The sequence below is a fragment of the Triturus cristatus genome, chromosome 2_1 (assembly GCF_964204655.1).
Source record: "Triturus cristatus chromosome 2_1, aTriCri1.1, whole genome shotgun sequence".
In the NCBI taxonomy this organism is placed as follows: domain Eukaryota; kingdom Metazoa; phylum Chordata; class Amphibia; order Caudata; family Salamandridae; genus Triturus; species Triturus cristatus.
Window position 1 is genome coordinate 985084070 of NC_140581.1, and position 16758 is coordinate 985100827.

At 43.5% G+C, this 16758-nt stretch overlaps 1 protein-coding gene across 1 annotated transcript in view; it reads left to right on the plus strand.

The window, feature by feature from the left end:
* Positions 1-16758, plus strand: part of SULT6B1 (sulfotransferase family 6B member 1) — a 126977-nt gene that overhangs the window by 81332 nt on the left and 28887 nt on the right. The window contains exons 4-5 of the mRNA XM_085640805.1: positions 3573-3699; positions 6041-6135. Coding sequence (XP_085496931.1) covers positions 3573-3699; positions 6041-6135 — 222 coding nt within the window. The remainder of the gene's footprint in view (positions 1-3572; positions 3700-6040; positions 6136-16758) is intronic.

Consider the following 16758-nt stretch of genomic DNA (forward strand, 5'->3'; position numbering starts at 1 on the left):
ACCGTTGGTGCCTGGCCGGTGCTGGGTACAACTGCCTGTTGCTAGGCTACAAGGCCTCTCCTTGGGGGGTGGGGGTGCCGATGTTAGTCCGGGTCTTCCTTTCCTCCGGATCAGTCCCAGAGCTACCCTTGTGTCCACAGCCCCCGGGGTGGTTTGTAGGCTTTTAGAGGCCCCCTACGACATTCCCTGGGTGCCTCCCTTCACTCCAAGTTTGGGGCCTCGCAGGATGGTGTGGGAGGCCCTGCCTGGGGTGCCAGATTTGCTTCACTGCTGACTCCCTCGCCCCTCTCGCTCACTGGCCCGGCGATTGTATCTCTCATGCTGGGGGGTGGGGGAGGAACCACCCCGGCCTGGTCTCCTCTACTCCACCCTTAGACCCAGGCGGGCCCTCTGACCAATCCGGATTTTCGGCAGTCCGCCCTTTCGGTGTTTTCCAGGACACTACATAGTGGTTGACTTTTTGTGGGGAAGGTCACTCCCACGGCTCTCGTCTGACATTCCAGGCACCACAGTGTGCTTGTCTTCTGCAGAGGGAGGGGGAATCGAGATTCCCTCCCTCGATCTCTGTTATTTATGTTGGGCTTTCTAGCCTGTCCGCGGCCCTACAGGTCTCTCTTACTCAATGCAGCTGCTTGGGCTTACAATACGCCACCATGTTGTCTCGGATAGTCTCTCTCCCTCTTCGCATTTTCGTAAGATGCCGGCTGTTTCAGATTTATAAACAGGGATTACTGCTCCGCATTGGTAGTCAGGTCTCGGGCGTAGGCCTCTAAAGACAGGATTGCTCGTGGAGCGAAGGATTTTGACAGGATTATTGGTGGGCCATCGGGACGCCGGTCGGACACGTCTAGTCCGCCATGCTGCTGGCCACACCCCCTCCAAGGTTTTTTATCTTTGAACACCTCCAGCTTGTATGGGGGAAGCTACTTTCAGTGTAATACACTCAACATACAATGAGTAGGACAAAGCTAAAGGTATTGATGACTACCAAAGTGTGAAGAACAGGAGGGTACTGGAGTATTATGCATAATAATTCTGAGGTTCAGTCCCATAGTGTATGTGAGAAGGATGTTATTCATTGGGATCTTCTACCTTTCTTCCTGTAATACTGTTATAAGAAATGCTAATAAAATGTACATTCAAAAAAGAATGCAAAGTGTAGAAAATCTGACGAACTGCCAAAACTAGAAATAAACATAATAATCATGCCTAAAAATACCATATTATCGGTGCAAAACCAGCATTTGCCAGTATACCACTATAAGACCCACAACATGAAAATAAATGACATCTGCTAGCAGTACAGCAACCTGCAGACGAACAGACAGAGAACACAGCCTCTCACACCTTACAGCCATAAAGCAAGATAGCTGACTCAATGTCATAATATACCCTTCTACAGACTCAAAGATGACTACAGGAATTATAGAGTTGTCACTTGGCTCACAGAGAAACATTAATTAATTAGACTGCAAACAATGCTTACTGCATACCATGACCAAGCAAATAATGATCTGATAGTGGTTCAGCAAAAATAAACTGATCAGACAAGGAACTGATGCTTATCATACAGGCCAGTCCTGGACTCATTAGAATGGCACAATCCCTGGTAGCTTATAACCGAGCAAGTGAGACACAAATTGCCAGGAAAAAGAAACACTAAAGCATGCTGCATTCAATCACTGTTGGAAACAGCCTATTTGCGGGAGAAATGGGGACAGAGAATTCATAATACCTGTGCACAATTTTTCTCATGTTTAAAAGGCCCATATAGGAGGGAGAGAAGCATACAAAGAAGAAGGTTATGCATATACACATAGTCTAAAGAGATAAGACACCGAGCCCCTGGAGTGGACGAAACATATCCACCAGCTGAAAGCAGACAGGAGAAACTCCTTCCATAGTCCTGACATGTCTCGGTATGCCAGGCATGGATCTCGTGTTTACTTCGCCACTGGAACCAAGCTGCACACGACTCAAGAGCCCCAACTAGGGCAAAAACGGTCTTGGGTTGCTTGTGCTGCAGTTGACAGAGGGGACCTGGTTTTGCAGTTCAGGCTGGACTGTTCCTATTGGAGGCTGATTTGCATATGGCTGTGTTTAATCTGAGGTGGCAAAAAAACGATGGACTGGGATGCAACCCGAGTAATGTTTTGTTTACTTCAGTGTGACACCCTATTTGCGAAGGGTACACCCAGATGTGGGCCTGGTGCTCGCTTCGCCACTGAAACGCAGCTGTACCCGATTGAGGCGACACAACTAGGGTAAAACCAGTTTTTGGTTCCTTGCATTCCCTTTCAGAAGAGGACCTGGGTTGGGAGTTCAGGCTGGTCTGGACTGTTGCTGATTTTCGCATGGCTGGGTCAAATCTGAAGTGACATTGATGGCAAAACAATTGATGGACTGAAATGCGGCCTGAGAATTTACCAGTTGCTGAGATTAATTCAAGCTACTCACACATCACATTTTTGTTTACTTGAATTCCTGAAAAGCAACCACACCGGAGGTGATGATTGACCTATGTTCCAGAGGAATTTGCTAGCCTGCTTAAAAATTACAAGTCTGCGACATTCTGAGGTAGTCTTCTATGGTCCAAGTGGCAAATCCAGGAGTCTAACACAGGTAGAACAACTCTATAATTCCTGTAGTCATGCTTGAGTCTGTAGAAGGCTATATTATTACATTGAGTCAGCTATATTGCTTTATGGCTGTAAAGTATAAACATAGACTTCAAGTCTAAACGTAGATTTCAGGTCTAAATTTACCTTTGTGAATCAGGCCCTACGTTTACACCTAAAGTCTAACTTTAGACCTGAAGTCTAAGTTTAGACTTCAGTTCTAAAGTTAGACTTTAGGAGTAAACTTAGACTTCTGGTCTAAACTTAGACATAATTTCTAAGTTTACCTTCGTGAATCGGGCCCTGTGTATGGTAAGAGTAGTGGATGGATCACATATTACTATACATGCCGCGCCATTTATGGATGAATGTGACCAGCAGATAATGTCATGGATGCAAGCGGGTTACGCTTTTACTGGTTGTTGATTATCTGAAAATGGAAATACTGCAAGTGAGAGATATTTAAAGGGGAATTTTATGTTGGAGAAATACAAGTGTAAATAATACATCTGAAGAAGGATTTTCAGTAACCAATATGCATTCATTTTGATATTCAGTGAAGCACATTTTTACTTTTTACTTTGAGAAATTCAGAATACACAATACATTTTTGTTTGATGAAATGTGTAAATGGAACAATGGATGTATGATTTCTAAATTGAAGAATTCAATAAAACAAAAGATTATATTTTGAATTCTATTGAAACTCATTTGTGTTTTTGTCTTGCAAAGTGTGATTATTGCATAATGAAAACACAATTCATTTGATAATTTAATCACAGGAAACCAAAAGCTAGAGATATGAGCATCTGACATGCTCCTATTTCTTTTTACTGAAAATAATTCAGAAATAGATGAGCATTTGATTGGGTTCCACTATGGGCCAATGATATATATCTGTATGAATTATCAGTTAAAAATGTACACTAATTGCCGTCCTCTCTATTTTAACAGATATTGGTGATATTTCGTAATCCGAAGGACACTGCAGTATCACTGTTTCATTTTCATTCCAAAAATCCAGCAGTGCACACCTATAATGACTGGGATGACTACTTCCGAGACTTCATAAGTGGGAATGGTACAGTGGACGCTACTCTTGTGTGAACTCCTCCTTGTCATGCTTTCAACATCAATTCCTCATTTTCAAAGTTGGACCAATGTATTTGAAGGAGGCTGACGGACCACGTGTTTGGTGGGCAGGGTCCACTATTGCTTTTGTGATGGGGTATCCTGTCTGCCAAACTCTAAATAAAACCCTCGGTCTTCCTTTGACTGAGTAAACCTTAAGAACGTTCCTTCATGATTCTCCCTCAGCCCCAAACAAAAGTATATGGAGGCTTTATACCTTCTAGATGACTATTTTGTAATAATCTGTCGTTCCTGCCTCTACAGTTTCGTCAGCTCAAACCTGTGAAAACATGGACTCACTGGCCAGATAAACACCAGTCCTGGTTTTTTAGCTGTTACTCTTGTGATCTGCTCCTTGTGCTTTACATTCCACAGCTCTACCAACAGCGCACTAAACTCTGCCTCACTATTTGGAGGGCCCATTGTAGGAAGTCTGATGAGTTTTATTATCTCACTCTGGCAGGAGGGATCAGGTTGTACCCCGTTATCCTGCAAAGGTCTGCATGTTTACACCCAATATTCGCAAATATGTACTTCTTGCCATGCTCTCCTGTAATTCCACATTATTCGAAAGCAATCTCCCCCAGGGAAAATACTGCTTCTGCAGATGTTGTCCCCTCTCGTGTGCATCCATGTGCCCTTTTTGAAGTTGACGGCTTCTGCTCAAAATAATCTTGATTGTAAATCAAAATTATGTCCCTGGAAACCCATGGTCATTCACAAAGGACACATTCACTTTCTCCAGGTACTCACCGGCACTGAGTTCCCATCCAACCCCTGCACACAATGGAAACTTTGGGAGGGAGCCACGCCAGAGCACTCACAAAAGTTGTACATCTGTCTGCCAAGCAGATGTCTATTCCCTAACCACTTTTTAAATCACCCATAAATTCTTTCTTTGTGCCTGATTTTTTTTTGTATTGGGGGATAGCAGAACTACATAGTATCAAAGACAGACCTGTAAAAGGTGATGCATTTTACAGAAGCAGTTATAGGCTGGGTTGTGCAGGCAGCTATCAAAAGAGCAAGCAGCACTGTTGGCACAGTGAGGTACTGTTTGAACTTCTCAGTTGAGCTCCTAGCCGAGTCATGCAGTGGGCACAAATACAGTGAATCTGTGTAGATAATCACCCTGCCTGAGCCATTCTGTTTCAGAAACATTGATCTCTTCTATTGTGTGAGTGCGCACTCTGCAATCTGCTGTTTATTTGACTGAATGTGGCAGGCAGAGTTTCAAACACACAAAATACAGATGGTAAACATATGTGTGAAAAAAAGAAATGGTCCCTGTCTCAGGAGGTAAAGAAATTGAGTTTCTGCTGAGATAATGGGATGTGGAGGTTAAAGGACCTTACATGAAGACACAGTAGTCTGAGGACAGATTTATATGCAGGAGACACATCCTAAATGCTTTACAAGATTTGTCTTCCTAAACACTGAGAAGTGTGGAAAGCTGATTCATACATCAAGTGGATCCAGTATACGGTATTTATGGTTAACACAGACAACATCACCAACCTTGCCCTCTGAGGCCTCAATTAGAATTCAAGCATAGTGGAATTCCTGTGTGGAGTTCTCTTCTGCTCAATCATTGGCAGGCCATTTTTCTCACACCCGGATTTACCGGGTATGAGAACAAGACTCAATTATATTGGCAGGAAAACCCAGCCATTCAAAACAACATGGGAATGGGCGGCAATGCAGCCCGGCCCCATATCCCAGCCTCCGCGCCGACACCCTCCCAAGATACAGGGAGAGCATGTAATTCTCCCCTTCCCAAGCAATGTCCTTTCCTTCCCTCTCCCACCCTCTGTTCCCCCGCCACTTACATTTACACCTACTCAGAGCAATTACATTTGATATTTTACCATTGATATCATAGCAATTCCACTTTAGATGCCAACCATCAATATATAACCTGACCAAATTACCTCCCATTAATAATGTACAATTAATTGTTGTGGTTTCTATGTCCACCTCCACATGTCTAATTTCTTTCCTTTCAGCATGGATAGTGATAACGAAGGGAGTTAAGATGAAAAGAATGCTGTGGGGTATAGGAGAAATCCTCAAAGATCCCTTTGAGGCTTTAGTAAGATAGTGTCCACCTTTGTTAATTTGGACAGAACTAATTCAGCTGATCGTTACATCTACCATCTATGTTGAATCCTAGGAGACTTACTGTTGCTACACAATAAGGAAGCCTTCAATGTATTCAATTTGTTTCTTTATATTTGGATCCCAGTCCAAGCAATCTTAACTATTATGCATGTTTTTTTAAATGCTTTCAGTTGTCTGGGGCTCTTACTTCGACCATGCAATGATCTGGAACAAGCACATAGAAGATGAAAATGTTATGATTATAACATATGAAGCCCTGAAGGAGGTAAATCACCAACAAATATTCATTGCTTTGTCCTGAACTTCAACATAAAGCTTGAGTTCATTGCCAGTCCTATTGCATTGCTAACACTTGACATTTGTGAAGGATTCTTAAAAGTTTAAAAAGAAAGACAGAATGGAGAGGCTGGTTGTGCCCCCTTCGGTGGTAACTTTGGTGTGAACATGATTCCTTCTTGCTGCCACCAAATCAGTGATGATCTCGGAGAAGGGGAGGTGACCAACAACCGCATTAGTAGATTTGTATGGGATGATGGTGCCTTCAAGGGTTTTTCCTGAAAAGAGTTTGTCACCCAAGGATATTGCAGTGTGGTTTAGAGTGTCTCATATGACTTGGAAGATGAACTTTGGGTAGGGTTGGTAAGTGTGAATGAGTGGATGCCTGTGAACAATACTTGAATGTTACGTGGAAATACACTCACCTTACACAAAAGTATCAGATGAAACCACGGTACTATAATCTAAATTATCCTACAAATGAAAATGCAAATAACATTTAAACACATATTTGCAGGAGCTTGAACTAAGGTGAATAAGGTATACAAATGATGCTATAAACAGCTTCTTAGCTTCTCAGCAGAATTCAAATATGAAAGGCCGTTTATTTAATGTCCTCAGGTACACTCTGGAGTACACCCCAAGTCTATGCCTGGCTTCAGTAGTGTACATTGATTTTGAGTTCAAGAGTGGTGTCCGCTCTGGTGCAGTTTGATACTGACCAATGAAGGTAACTAACAGGGTGACAGAATGTGGTTGGTTCAGCAGCAATCAGGGTGCCATACTAATTGCAAGTGTAGGGTCTCTGATGGCCCTTGGAAACATTTTGTTTCATAGGACTTTCAAGACCGCATGCAGCAGAGCAACATTTTTCCGACTACCTCAGCACTGAAAGTGGATGGGAAACAGCCTTTACAATGAGGTTTTTACCTCGTTGTGCCTGTACCACGCATTTTTTAGCGAGCATATATTTACCACGTGCATGACTTTACAACACATGCCTCTACCATGTATTTAAGGTAAGTTGGCGGTGTGGGGGGTCTCCCCCCACAAATGAATTCTTTTAATACATAAAAATGTGTAGTAATGGCATGCGTTGTAAAAGCATATGCATGGTAAAAACATGTGTGGGAAAAAAATGCGTGAAAAAGGTAAGCAATGTATTTTCCTGCGCTGTAGCATCGTACAACCAAAGTGGACTCCTCCCCTCATTGTAAGAGGGGATTCTACTAGGGCCTATATATTTTCTGCCTAAGATGTATTTCAGTAGCAATACCATTCTGGGGGTAGACCTTTCTACAGAGTCTTTCTTTAGTCATTCTACACCTTGACTTTGACCCCAACAAAATTCCTACTACATGTTCCTTGATTCTTGTTTTGTCCTGAATATTGACAAATCAATTACAAGTGCTTTTTCTTCTGATCTCAAGGAGCGCTCCTCAGGTGAATGCCTTTCCGACTATGGGAGTGGGAACAAATCTCTCTACTGGATATTTACATTCTTTTTACTCTCAAAGTACAGTCTGAGGGCCCTGTTCCAGCACATTATTTCTTAGTTGCATTATCATACTTGAAGTGTGTTGTATCGGAGTTAGCTGCTTCTAAGAAGTCTCTAATTACATATACCAGTACCACCAGTTGTGAAGACGTTACCCCTCAGGCTCCCATCTTGGGACACCTTGGAAAGACCCACTGAGGAGTTTATAAATTATTTCATGTACTACAAATACATGTTATGGCTTTAAATTACACCTGGAAAAAGTGGCAGGTTTGGCCTAGATCCACCCTTCCAGGATTAAATACATGAGCTGATCTCCCAAAGAATCTGTTGTCAGTTCTCAGGTCAGGCTGGCCAATCATATTTCATTCCTTTCTGTGTACTTTGGCAACCTCAGTCAGAAGGTCTGTAAATATTCGGAATCTGACACAGTGGTAGCCACCTAATTGTCATCAAATCCTAGTCACTGCATCCTAGCTATTTAGCATCTTCTGAAGAGCAGCCACCTCTAACTTCATTTCTTTTGTCTACTCTTCTGTACCTTCTTTGCAATCCTAATCTGTCATGTTTACACCTCTCTCTGTACTATATATTTCTTTAAACCCCATTACTGTGCAGTGCTTTGTATTTACGTTCTCGCCGCCATATGAATACCATACATAAATACGTCCATACCAACTATGCAAAACATTAGACACGTGATCCGAAAGATTATGTTTCATTTCAGATGCAATGTCTATGGGATTACATTGACAGACCACATATCTACTATAGTGGGACGGAAAATGTAGGTTTTGTTTTGATAAATTTCAGTGAAGCTCTCCTGACCAACACTTTGAAGAACAAAGACCATTTTTTCTATGTATGACTTATTTCAAACACATTTGACCAGAGTTATTGAAAGAGTTCATTATCAGTACATTAACATATAATGAACAAAGTCTTTATGATTTAATTAATATGTAGCACATTTAACACAACTGCCAGCTGCAACATAGTGCTATAATATATAACTTTTAATTACAGAGGACTGAGGGACTATTTTAAAACTATGGTAATACAGTGTTCTAATTTATACATCTTCTCACAGATTCCTCACCTTATGATAATTCTTCTGGGCTTCAGACTGGTCTGGAAAATATTTCTCTACAATTCTCTCTACAGTCCCACTGGGTGGTGCCCCAGACTCATCCCCGCATCTGGACATGATGACACCAGAGTACAATAATGTCAACTGGTGCACTGATGTTAGTTCGTGTTTTTCCACACCACATTAAAGTAGGTCCAGAACTCTTTCAGTATCTAACTGACATCATTAACCTAGAGACTAGGTGAAAGGTCTCCCCTTAAGATTTCAGTATTCAAGTCATTTGGCTGGTGCTGCAAGAAGATGTCTCTGTCGGATCCTCACATTATCTGCCTGAGGTGTCAGACTTGTGCCTCTATGCACTCGATAGGCCATCACGGAGCGGGATGGGCAATTCGTTTTTGGCTAAGGCCCTCATGGAGAAACCAAAGCACTCAACTTCACGCAATGGTAAGTCACTCTTCAGCGAGCATTTTCCTAAGAGAGCTTGTGAAAATAAACACAAGAAACGGCATAGAAAGTAGAAGTTCTCTTTTTCTTTGAAGAAGATATGGTCATGCAACCAGGTCCATTCAGATGCCGAACTCTACCTCATCATCGGACAAAATGCCAGCACCAAAAAAGATGAGGCCAGAGTTCCTGAGTCCATTAGTTGACCCGAGAAGGTAAAGGCCTTCCTGCTGATATTGCTGGATATTTTCAGGACCTTTTCTTGTAGGCTTGGCGTTTTTGACAAAGTTGAAGCTGGCTAATGCACTGTCCCCTGTTTGTTTGAGTCCTGTTTTGGCACCAGAGCTGTTCATGACGCCCACCACAAAGTAATCAGAAGACATTACCAATGTGATGAGAGACAAAGTTAAGGCAACCTTAAAGGGTAATGCCTTCGCTGAGCTCCTCCACGGGGCCCAGAAATTGTTCGAATAGAAGAAATGCTGATCTTCGCGAGAAAGTGATAATCTCTACCTCCCTGGAACCTTTTCGGAAGAGGTTTCCTCATTCAGAACTTTGTTTTTGAAAGGGGCAGAGGCCATAGACCTGACTTTACCTTCTGCAGAACTAAAGTCTAACATTCTAATAGAGATTTTGTAATTGATGTCAACAGGGAAGTCATTATTACCATTTATTGATGCCCTTTTACATCCAGTTATGGCTGCATGGAAGAAACCTTTTCTAGGTCCTTCAGGCCATAGGCAGACTACCAGACTCCATAGGCACTCTCTAGGTGATACCCAATTTTTATCTTCACACCCGTCACTGGAAAGTCTGGTTGTCCAAACATTATCTTTCAATCCCAATCCCATGCCTCTCATATGGCTACTCCTGAAAAAGACTCAAAGAAACTTGACAATTTGGATCTCAAGCACCCTGAACTTTTGCGCTGATAATATAACCTGTATTATAGGCTGATTAATGCATGTCGTGTGAGAATTGACAGTTTACTGTGATCAGCTTGCCTGGCCAAATGAAAAAGCAAATTTCTGACCTGGTGAATGATGGAATTAATGCATCAAAGCAGATCCTAAACTGAGTACTAGACTCCGTGGACAACATTGCTTTTTCTATTTGAATGGCTGTTGCACTGCTCTGGCACATGTGGATGTGATTCACTTCCTCCTCCGGAAACATCCAAGCTATGATTATAAACATGTCTCTTTGATGGCGAGTTGCTGTTCAGAGAGAAAACCATCTCCTCTTTGGAAGACTTTAAGAACAGTAGAGATCTGGCCCATACACTGGCTAGAGCCTCCCAAGCACAGCAGTTTCACCAATGAAACCAAAAGGCCTGCGGCTAATCCAGAGCAGTAAATCCTTAAAAGAGGCAACTTTTTCAACCCATTTGTACTCCTAGAAGCTACAGTGCTCCTTTTGAGGCTGGGGTGGATGTAAGAGACTGTGTCCCTGGCAGAAGCAGATTCAATCCCCACCTACCTCTGTCGCTTCCAAACCTCATGACATCATCTTCTGGTAGGAGGGAGAGTCTCTCTTTTACACCAAATGGGAGACACGCACAACTGATCTCTGGATTATACAGCTGCTTTGCCTTGGCTAAGGGCCTGCATTCTCGTCTTCCCCTTTCAGGCCACCCTTATTCCTCCAGGACATGTTCTTCAGCACATACTTTGATTTTAGAGACAAGTGTGCTTGTGTTGTATACAAGGGGGTCATACAGGTTGTATCTCTGGAAAAGAGACGCATGTGATTCTATTCCCTTTACTTTTTGATCCCCAGGATCAAAGCAGGCCTTAGTTCCATCCTAGATCTCAAGTTTAAGATGCTCTCCCTCAGCCAAGTTCCGTTAGTCTTGAATACAGGAGATGGATTGGTCTTCCTTGACCTTCAGGATACCTATTTTCATCTGCCCATTCTCCCTGTCTACAGATGCTGTGCAAGGTTTTATAGAGGGATCCCAGCACTCTCAGTTTGCGGTCCTACTGTTCGAACTGATGACAGCCCCAGGCACCTTTATGAAGCTGCTGGCAATTTTGGCAGCCTCCCTGTGAAGGTCAATTCCATATGCTTCCTTACGTGGATGACTGGCTGGTGAAAGCATGGTCCCTCTGCACTAGTCAAGTAACACCTCTTGTGGAGAATGACTCTCCTCCACAACTCGGGCTTTACCTTCAATGCTCAAATGTCCATCCCTTTCCTACACATAGGGTAACCTTCTTTGGGGTGGTGCTGGACCCAACTTGAATGGCGGTCTTTGCTCCTTCTCAGAGGATTGTGAATATTTAGGCGGTGATTCCAAGGCTTATGATTCAGACTTCTATCCTGGTTCTGCAGGTTGTGTGTCTGCTTGACCTCTTCAATACTATAGGTCCCACATGGCTGCCTGTTCTCTTCCATACAAGGTGGACCTACTCTGCAGTAGGATGGTCAGGTTCTCTACCACAGTCTCCAAACTTGCATGTGTGAAGATTATGTGGTGCCAGTTAAAATCTCTTTGGCACCTGATGAGGTTGCTGACATCATCCTGACAGCTAGAAAGCCCACTAAAAAAATCCATCTAAGCAGGTCACTGGAGCAAGGTTGTCCAGTGATGCAAGTCAGAGGGCATAAACTCTTTTATATCTCATATTTTCCGCAGTTCCTGTTCTCCCATGCAGGGCAGGGCCTAGTGGTGGCTACAATTAAGGACTACGTGGCAGCCCTGTCTGCGTTCTTGTGTCTTTTGACCACAGTACTCTCTTTAAATCATCATTAGTAGTGATTCATTTTCTAGAAGGTTTGTTTTTCTTGTTTCCCCCTGGTCCACTTATGTTCCTCACTGGGACTTTAATCTGTATGGGCTTTCTTGTTGTGTGTTCTGTTGAAGCTAATGCACTGTTGCCTAGTTGGACTTCTTAACCTAAAGACAGTTTTGCTTGTGGGCATTAATGCAGTGCATAGGGTCAGAGACAGCAAAAGCTGGTGATTTCTGAAAATGGAGGAGTGGAAAGCTGAGATCTAAGGTGAACATTGGAATTAGCAAGTCTAAAGGGCAAGAGTGATGTTCACTAACTACACTCTTCAGTACAGAGTTTTCTGTTGGGTAAAATCACGAACAGAGCTCGTAGATGTGTACAGTGCTCCCTGCTCTGCCCTGTGCAGTGCTCATTGCTCAATATCAAGCTAGTGGCTCAGCACAGATCACTGGTTTGTACAGGATCCCAGCTCAGTAGAGTTTTCATTGCTGAATATGACGCTCCTCGTCAGTTTAGGATTTCCTTCTCAGCACAAAGCCCACTACACAGGCCTTTTTCTGCATTTGCTGGTTGCCGCATCACTTCATTTTATTGATAGTCATTAAGATGGTTTCTGTGACGTTGGAGAGATTCAGATAAAAAACAATAGAACACTACACTTAAGGGCCTTCAGACACCTGGGATCTACTGCTCATCTGGCATGAAATGCAAGTCTAATCTGCAAGGACACACACACAGTCATACACAGACAATGAAGCACACACACACAAGAACAGGCATACAAACACAAAAGCACAAAGCTACTCAGAAGCACACACATACATGCAAATAATGACATATGCATTAATGGTAGGGTGTGTCTTTCAAGGGAGAGGAATTTCTATCAGAGGAGACAGGAGACTTCGGGGGGTGTATGAGATAGGAGTCTGGGACAGGGAGCATCTGTCTAGCAATATAGTCTGTGTGTCCATAGAGATAGATCATCACTCAAAAATTTTAGGCAACTAAGCATCTGTCTGCAGGGCACCTTTGTGAAGAGGCAGAGGCAGCATGTATTGCGCCGGGGGCCAAACTGCGACTTGCGACGCTGCCCATTTCCTCTTCACGGGCCATAGTGCAACCAGGGACACCTCTCTCTTTTACTCAAGCACGTCACGGAGTAACACAGTGGCCCGCTATTGCCATTTTAGCATTGCGGGTGCGCCTCGCGGCGCCTGCTGCCTCTTTGCATACTTGTGCGGCGTCCCCTTAGATGTTTCACATAACATCCTAGGAATACCACAGTTCCCAGGTGGAGTCTGCGGCTTCCTATGCCTTTTTGGGGAACACTTGCAATTACCTTTTGCTTGGTATCATCCTGTAGGTCATCTCCTTTGGGGCCAACTTGTTGCCTGTTTTCCTTCTCTCCTTCACTGTCGTGCTCGCAGAGGGCCTTGGGTAAAGGTTGTTCTACCTTCCTAACATGGTGGCCTTCCTATTCTGCTCTTTCCTTATCCAAGATGGCAACGGTCTTCTTCCTGTTTTGTCACTTCCTGCTCCTGTCTTGTCACTTCCTGATCCTGTTTTTTACTTCCTGTTCTTGGGTATAAAAGGGGCAGAATCTTTTCCGTGCTTGCGTTGTAACACTCCTTGCTCCTGTTAGTGTGTCCTCGCTCCTGTTGATTCCCTGCTTTAGTTTTTGGTGGTCCTTTCTTTCTGCGGATGCTCTCCTTCCCTTGGCACCTCCTGCTCCATTTTGGGCTTCTGGTTTCTCTGTGTTTCCTGTCTCATATCTTCTCCGTCGTTTCTGGAGGCTCCTCATCATCAGAGGTTTTTCCCTATGGGTTTTTTCCTCTTGGGACTCCTTCTAGAGGGCACTGGCTGCTTAGGCTTTTCACAGCCTGTGGCACTGTGGCTACTGGATGGTTTGTCCTTATCTCGGACATACCAGGAGCTATAAGAGCCAAAGTTGAGAACCATTCCACCATCTTAAGACCAGTAAGAGAGACTCCCAACGTGACAGCATGACCAGAGAGAGGGAGCGTAGGACAATAGTGCTCAACTACAGAAGACGTGTGATTACAGTGTCTGCCTTTGTGGCTTCAGGGACAGAGAGTGTGTGTCCATCAAAAGAGAATGTCTTCCAGCGACAGAAAGGTTGCTGAAAGGGAACATTTCTAAGGGAAGTGAAGACAACCAATCAGTAGGAGAGATACTGGATGTTCCATGGGAGACGCATTGTGAGGAAAGTGGTGTATTATATGGTGTGGTTGTGAAACCTCCCCATGTAATACACACACATTACCGTCCTAGGTCCAGTCAGGCTTGTTTGTAAAACCTTTAGCTCACCCCTGGGTAGCTGTGGCTTTGAGCATTCAGACTTAAACAAAGGAACAAATGTAAAGCATTGCATTTAGAAGTACCAAAACAACAGAATACGAAAGTCACACAACACGAAAAAGAAATCCAACACCAGCTTATAAAAATAGATCTTATTTTTCTGAATCTTTAAACACCAAAACAACCAAAAGTCACCAGAGGGTTCCAGAGATATAGATTTGCAAGTAAAACATAAATCACTCATTTTAGCAACTACTGTGGTTAGCTAAACTTTGGAAACTTTTGTTTGGGTACTACGGCCTGTTGTGGGCGGCGAACTCTGGAAGGGATGAGGTCAAGGGGGCCAGTAAGGTTTTGTAAGACAGTTACCTTGTCACAATAGCAGTCTGCAGTCCAGATCCAGGCTGTATCCATGAGTTGTCAGAAACATCAATGGAGTGGTCCTGATGCAAGGGATGCAATATGCTGTAGGATGCTGAGGATACTGTGTGTTTGGCGAGAGGCTTCCTCAGACTACTCCTCGGTCCATAGCCCTGATGGGGCAACTTTGGCCTCAGCGCTCGATGTCCCGCGAAGTCCTGGTGGGTTAAGTAAAAATCGATTTGCCTATGAACTACTGGTCTCCGGTCACAGCGAAACAGTGGTTCTCTGTGGTGAAGGTTAGTGTCTGTCTTAGCTGACCAAATTGCACTCTGACGACTCTACCAAGTTAAGCATCATGTTTCAGGATCAGAAAACGTTTGAGCATCAGCATGTCGGCGGTCAGTGGCAATCAATCAATTGTGGCTACTGTGTAGCTAAGGCACGCTTCTTCAGCTTTTATGGAGCTGTAACAGAAGTCAGCCAGCTGACACTTGGAGTTCACCTCTTATGTTTTGGGCTCAGGGGTGACTTTTTCTTGAGCCATGCACGAAAGGCACAGTCCTCTCTTTGCTAGCCCGACGATCAGCAGGAGCAGTCCAGCCTTTGGTGCTGCCTGTATCGTCAGGTCCAGGTTTTCAGAAGGGTAGTCATTCTTCAGTCCCCTCTCCAGTCCAGATGTAATCTGAGGCGTGGGTGCCAGGAGTGTTATGTATATGCTCAGAAAATGCACTTGGCATGCCATGGTTACTAGCCATTGGACTACCAGGTCCTCTTCCGCCTGATGACTTCCTGCAATGTGTGGCAACTAGCTATCCCCGAGTGTACTATTCTACTCACTCCCAAGATAGCAGAACTCCTCTCTTGGTATGTGGAGCTTGGTAGCAAGTTTACATTTCTCAGGTATAATTACTGGCAGCAATTAATATTCTTTTTTATTTTTATCACTAATTGGTGTCTTACCCGCTATAGATACGGAGTCATCTTCCTCCATTTTTCAGAAATTCTGAATATTGGGAGGTGATTCGTTCCCTCCTTCCATTTACTTGGCCTCTCTGCTAACGGTGCCAGCACCTGCGCATCCTGGCCTCCTCGCTGTAATGTTTGTTGTATTTCAGGCATTTGGCATAATTCTGATTGGCCCTATTAGTTTTAAGTAAACCCTTAGTGGCCTGCATCATTTACATTATGTTCCCTCCTTCCAGGTGTTGTGCTATGGCCCCACCTAGGCAATCGTTTATTGAACCTTGACATGCTGAGAGCCCAGCCTATATACCCTCGCAATGACTTTATTAGGCCTCACTTGTGTGTTTGGCCCTCTGCACTTAACCCACTTCACCCCTGGAAATGCATACAATTTTGAATGCATATAGATTTCTTCCAGGTGACAGCTAACTCTCCCTTCTTCCTTAGCCCTCATTTTTCTTTCAGTTATTCCTTTCATACTATTGAGTAAAACTTCTCAGGCATTAATTGTAATATCTTGATGTTGATCATGTTATGGTTATCAGATCAAAACGTCCTCGACTCTCACACACGGACTCTATAAAATGTACAAAGTAATGTATACAGTAATGAACATAAGGGCAGAATTGCTGCTATAGATTTTTTTTTTTGATTTAGGTCACACATTATTGCCCGCGTTTCTTTGTTTACATGATTATGTGTCCTCTGTGTTAGTGTCTCTACCCACCAATTTTGATGTATTTATTAAATAAGGGTGATTTTAATTGTTTACATGGTGAATACGTCATGGCATAATTGTCTCTCTTAGTAAAAGTTGTGTTATAGTGACCCTTGTTCCTTTACAGCATTATGTGCCCATGGTCCCTATATATCCACGGGTTCCCTTGTGTTTGCGTAAACTATTAGAAAGTTGCTAGTTTGAAGCATTTGTGCTGTAGATACACATGCGTTGCATACTCTTGCCATCTAGTGTTGGGTCCTGATGTTTGCAAGTTGTTTTTCTTCGAAGAAGTCTTTCTTAGTCACAAGGTAAGGTGACTCCTCCTTTCGGTGATAATTCGCATGGTCATTGACTTCATTGTTAGATTATTTTTTCCCGCTATTGGGTTCGGACGTGTATTGCTGTGCTCCGGTTCAAAACCGTTCTTCGGGTTCCCTTCGACGTGCAATCCTCTCTACCCTCGACGGTATGGTTTC